General features: G+C 32.4%; 1 protein-coding gene across 5 annotated transcripts in view; it reads right to left on the bottom strand.

The window, feature by feature from the left end:
* Positions 1-6,422, bottom strand: part of LOC106881649 (transient receptor potential cation channel subfamily M member 3) — a 662,626-nt gene that overhangs the window by 95,713 nt on the left and 560,491 nt on the right. For all 5 annotated transcript variants that reach the window (XM_052970748.1, XM_052970745.1, XM_052970746.1 and 2 more), the window contains 2 exons: positions 4,740-4,790; positions 417-548 (listed from right to left, as the gene is read on the bottom strand). In XM_052970748.1, the coding sequence (XP_052826708.1) occupies positions 417-548; positions 4,740-4,790 (183 nt within the window). The remainder of the gene's footprint in view (positions 1-416; positions 549-4,739; positions 4,791-6,422) is intronic.

Here is a 6,422-nt window from a genome sequence, read left to right as displayed (position 1 = left end):
TATATATATATATATATATATATATATATAAAGAAGCACACTCTAAAGTATTAGAGAAGTAATTTTTTTTAGAAAGTTAAATGTTATGGCTGGTCATAGAGTGACCATTGGGTTTGCACCTATAAAGCGCTTAGCAGTGTAGGTGACTTATCAGACTCAAATGGGCAAAGGTGTAACCCTTTGAACATCTGAGTCTGATAAGTCACCTATAATGCTAAGTGCTTTATAGGTGCAAAGTCAATGGTCACCCTATGAACAGCCATAACATTTAACTTCCTAAAATATATATATATATATATAAAACATTTTTTTTATATACACAGTGATAACATTTTGCTTAAATGGCTATTTGATGACTGTTTAATTGTGACATTTGTTATGTTAGAAAATAACTGCAGAAAATGAAAGATACTTGCATTTTTCTTAAGAGCGTTATACTTTTGACGGAAGCTCTTTTTTAGGTATGATGAAACAAAACCGCCACCCATAAGATGCTGGAGCACTAAACCAATGTCTGGTAGAGTACAGCGATAACTTGAAGCAACATTCTAAAATGATAGAAAGAAAACATTAATAGTTACAAACTACAATTTATAACATTGTTACAGTATGTAAAAAAAACCATAAAAGCTTGTGACCATCTGGCTTCCTTAAGAATATTAAAAGTGTAAATGAAACAGAAACATGAAATTAAATTTTGCTATTATTTTAGAAATGAAGTTATATATCTACCAAAAAATAAAGTTGGTATTTTTTTGCAAGTCACATTGCCTCAGTTAAAAAGTTGTTTCAAACACATTCCGAAAGATTGATACATAAAACTGCTTTCCACAGTTAAGAGCGATGAAATTTTGAGTGGATATATTTGATTTCCATAGTAAAAGGGTTAAAGGGGATCTGCATATTTTGGTTTGATGCTTGCTGACCTTTATATTGTGTAATTATCGGTTTCAAATTTTGGCACAAGACCAGGAATTTCAGAGGGGAGGGGGAGAAGTAAGTTGATTACATCAACCCCCAAAAGGATGAAAGGCAAAGTTGACCTTGGTGGAATTTGAACTCAAAATGTAAAGATGGATAAAATACCACTAAGTATTTTGCCTAGTGTGTTAACACTTCTGCCAACTCACTGCCTTTCTCATCATCATCATTTAATGCATGTTGTCCATGCTGATTTGGCATGGTTTCTACAGCTGGATACCCTTCCTAATCCCAACCATCCTGAGAGTGTAATGGGTGCCTTTACATGCCACTGGCACAGGTGTCAGTTGCATGGTACCAGTATCTGCCACAATTATACTGTATAATTATTGATATATCTAACAGAAGCAAAAAAATCACTAATTTTTTGTGGGACCAGTAAACATGACAACATTATTGCCTGAATGATGTCATGCAGAGACATACTGACACAACTTAGGTGACAACAATGACATGTTAATGTCTTGTGTCGCATGGTGGTGTTAATGTGTGGAATAATATATATACACACATACATGCATATGTATGTATGCAAATTTTTTGAAGGAGGGTATATTACCTTGGATAAATAAATAAAAGGAAAAGTTCACCTTAGCAAGGGCCATAACTAAATATAGTAAAGCATTTTGTCCAATACTCAAACAATTCTGCCAATTAACCCTTTAGTATTTAAACTAGCCATATCCAGCCCCAAATCTTTTACCTGTTTTATATACAAGCTAGCCAGAACTGGCATCTCACACCTACCAAACAATGTCATTCAAAGCATAAACAATCACATTATTGGAATCGCAATGCATGATTAATTCAAATCAATGTGAAGGAATGTGCATTACATTTGACAGAATAATCTGAATTCTAAAGGGTTGAGTACTCTCCAAATGGTATAATTATTCTAAGGATGTATTTGATAGGTAGGAACCTAAATTGTATAAGGTGTTAGATATCGAGACATTTATGGCTCTCCATAAAGCATTAAACAGCAGATTCAACAAGCATTACTGGCAATGACTTTGAGAACTGCATGCAGAAAATTTCAAAGCAATTCCCTGATTAGCAAATTCACATAACAAGCACTTAACCAATCAACATATTCATCAAAGATAATTAGGGCTTTATGCAAAAAGTAATCTTAAAAGCTTAAATTTCTACAGTCATTTGAACATTTGATTTTTTTTATAAGTCCTTAATTCTTTTGATGCCAAACCTATCTGAGACCACCACTGGTTCTATGATACAGAAAACCTCCCAGTTCAAAGTGTTCATAATTAGATTAAAACCTCTTAATATAATTTTATGCAAGAATCTTCCTATTATCTAAGTTTAACATATTTAGAATAAAATATAGAAAAGCATATATTTCACATAAAGTATGTAATTTGTGCTCAGCAATTGTTTCAATTGCATAAAACGTAATTAAAATACATAATTAATTTAGTTAAAAGTGATGTATTACCCATATTATCACTAATATTTTAAATGAATTAATTATGCATTTTAATTATGTAATTACATAAATGTTTTTTATGCAAATGAAATGGCCAATGAGCATAATTAAATTATGAACCTTATTCAAAATTTACACTTTACTCATTTTTATCCTAAATATGTTGCTCTCCAAAATGTGTCACCAGTTGGGTATTCAATTACCATGAATATATTTTTTATGTTTGTACATCAATACTATATACATTTTAAGTTCTAAACACCAAACATATAGGCAGTATATTTCATTAGAAATAGGATTATAGGAAGCAAAAGATAATGAAAAAAAAACATATGTTAGCAGCCATTTTATTTTATTTTATTTTATTTATTAATTATTTTTTTTAAAGAAACACAATCCAAAGATACTGTAAATTTGGAAAGTGAGAAATAACAAATAAACTGTCATGCATGAGTGAGCATGGTTAATAACACTTTACTGTGTCAGTCAAGTGAGCACAACCACACTGCCGATACAGTAAGTGTCAAAGCATTAAAATTCTGTGAGTGCAAATAACTAAGTCTCTTCATGTAATTGTTGTCTGATGCCATTGCTGTAGGCAGTCAAGTAGGAATTGAGAAATTTACAAGCAAGGATTGCATGAAAAGAACAAGAAACATCAGATAAAAAAAAAGGGTCTCTTAAAAAGCAGTCTTGCAAGATATACCTTAAACCATGAATAAGGGTTTTCTTTTTAAAGAGCAGCTTATGATCTACCACCTAAATAAACATTTGGAAGTTCACAGAATACATTAAATGTGAACAAACTTTAAATAATACCAAGATTGAAGAGTATACCATATGTTAAGAGTCTCATTTGAAAATGATGAAAATACTGTGACTGAAAAAAAACAACAAAAAAAAAACAAAGAGGCTTGTTGTCAACTATGAAGTTAACAAGTCTGTATTGAAGAGGCTTAACTCTAACATCTCAGTTTAGAAATCCTTTCAAAGTTTTGGCAATGTTTTTATATTTTTAAATTAAAACAAAATTTTGTGAGCAATAAGTATCTACTTTTTATTAATTTTTAAGCCTTTATTGATCATCATGATGTTAATTAATAATTTTGACATCACCAAATATGTTAATTGGTCAACTGTTTGGAGAAGAATTTTTTAATCAGTATATTGTTAGTTGGTAATTGTTGTTAGTGAATTGCTGCTACTGAATTCTCTTACGACCATTGAAAGTTCAATTGCATGTGCATGCGCGCGCGTGTGTGTGTGTGTGTGTGTGTGTGTGTGTCAGTCATAATTAACTGTAATGGAATTATAGTCCACTATTAGTCATGCCAAGATGAAATTAAAGTTTCATATTTAAAATAATACACAAGGTTGAAAAACAAAAGACAATATTCTAAAGTTGTTAGGCTTAAAACATTACTATAAACAGCAAAGAGAGAAATACCTATCACACAACAATTAGATATATTTGGAACCATATGTGGATGATGAAAGAGTAGAATGGGTCTGCCCAATATGGCTTTTGTTTATTTTTTATTTCTGAATTCACAGATTTGAAGAAAACTTTCATAAGTTTAGTATCCATGATAAGTGGAGAAGCTAACAGAAAGTGTGTTGCTACTTTGGTTGTAAACTAATAAAGTGTACTCTTCTATGGTCTAATTCTTGCTGAAATAAACAATGACCAATTTCTTAAGATTCCAGAGTTTATCCCATTTTCATTTATTAGCACCTGGGTAGGATATTCCATTCTACACAAGTCTATCAGAATTTGTAGAGAAATTCAACTTCTGAGCTTGCTATTGTTTTCTTGCAGGTGGCTAAGTATACAGATTGATCATGAGCCACTAAACCTTTTTTATTTTCTTGCTCTGCTTATTTCTATGTTCCTTTCTGCTGAAGAGCGTAGGCTCAAAATGTAAAAGACTTTCTCACTTCCCAAGCGTTAAACTAATACATCTGTTTGTTGTTTACACACCTGTCTTCATCTTTTTTTCTTTTTTTTTTTTTTTTGTAAATTCCAACTATACAGAAATATACTTAACTGAAATAACAAGTTGAGGGCTACATCAAGAGAATAGTTGAATAAGAGAAAGATTTGAATATTTTTGAGCACAAAGATGGCAAAAAGGAGATCAAGTGTTATTGAATATTCCAGCTTAATACTTGTAAACTTGCATTAATAAAATAATAAAGTATTATAATGCTTTATAAGCCAGGGTTAATCTTTAGAAATAACATATCAAGTTCTCAACATACATGGCACTTCAGGAAAAGTTGGCAACAGTGTTTGTCTTGCAATTCTTACCTTTTTAACATCACGTATAAGGTACCGGAGAGTGTTTGTTGGTCCATGTCGCTGAAAACATTAAGAAAATGTATATATTATAAAACAGTAACTAAACACACACACACTAGTATAGTTTACATGATGCATTGTCAAATACTGCGTCATCCCATAAGTAATGCGATTTTTTCAATTGCATGAACTAAAAGTCGGAGGGGGATGGGATAAACTACCTGTATCAACTTACTATAAAAGCAGGGAGTAATTTTACCTTGAACTTATTCTTCGTGCAAGTTTTCAAGAGTGCAGTTTGATTTTAACAATTATTTTTACAAGGCTATAATGGAAGTGACAAAGGAGCATATTCGGCATATTTTGCTTTATGAGTTCAATAAAGGCAACAACACAATGGAAAATGCGAGGAATATTAAAGCAGTATATGGGGATTGGACAATAAGCGTAAGCCAGTCTAACTGTGGTTTCAGAAATTCCGAGCTGGAAACTACAGCCTAGAAGATGAGCATAGTCCAATATATTGTACAGAGGTTGGATATCATTCAGAGACAGTATCAGAAATTGAACTTAAAATGTACAATGGAGAAGATGTTTCAGTCTTGTTGAGGACAAGACAGTCTCTCTATTCATGGTACCACAATGCATTCAATACATTCTGCAAAGTGGTGGGTGTAAGGAAGGGCATCCAGCTATAAGGCTCTCCAAGTCATTTAGGAGAGCAGCAATTTCAAATAAGAATCACCTCAGGTTGCAATAACCTATTCAATCTATGTCACTATGGAAAACGGATTGAAAAGATGAAGGAATATTGGTTTGAAATTTTGGCACAAGGACAGCAATTTCAAGCAATGTCAACTCCAAAAGGATTAAAAGTGAAGTTGACCCTGGCAGCATTTGAACCCCAGTGGCATTTTGCCTGGTGTGCTAACAATTCTGCTAGCTTACCACCTTACAAATGAGGAAGTAATATTGCAATTCAAAGACAACAGACCAGTGTAGGTGTAGTGCCATGTCTATTCAATCTAAATAATTCAAATATTTCTGCTTATTCAGAATATTTCTACAACATGCTCACAGAATAAGCAGCTGTTCAGCCATTGTTAGCCAAAATATGTCAAATAAAATATGTAATAGTTTATAAACATGAATGTAATAAATTGCTTAGCTATTCAGGTATATGATGATGATGACGATGATGATAATAGTAATAGTAATCCTTTCTACTATAGGCCTAAAATTTGGGGGGAGAGGGGACAGTTGATTACATTGACTCCAGTATTCAGCTGATACTTATTTTATTGGCCCCGAAAGGATGAAAAGCAGAGGTTAAACTTAGAATGGAAGGATGGACGAAATGCTGTAAGCATTTGACTGATGCACTAAGGATTCTAAAAGCTTACTGACTTGATAACAACAATGATAACAATAAAAATAATAATCCTTTCAACTATAAGCACAAAACCTGAAATTTTAGGGGAGGAGGATAGTTGGTTACATCGACCCCAGTGCTCAGCTGGTAATTAATTTATCTACCCTGAAAGGATGAAAGGTCAAGTCAACCACAGTGGAATTTGAACTCAGAATGTAAAGACGAAAGAAATGCTGCTAAGCATTTTGCTCGGCGTGCTAACGATTCTGCCAGCTCGCCATCTTAATAATAATAATAATAATAATAATAATAATAATAAT

This window comes from Octopus bimaculoides, chromosome 9 (genome assembly GCF_001194135.2).
Source record: "Octopus bimaculoides isolate UCB-OBI-ISO-001 chromosome 9, ASM119413v2, whole genome shotgun sequence".
In the NCBI taxonomy this organism is placed as follows: Eukaryota; Metazoa; Mollusca; class Cephalopoda; order Octopoda; family Octopodidae; genus Octopus; species Octopus bimaculoides.
This window is presented reverse-complemented; position numbering and strand designations above follow the sequence as displayed.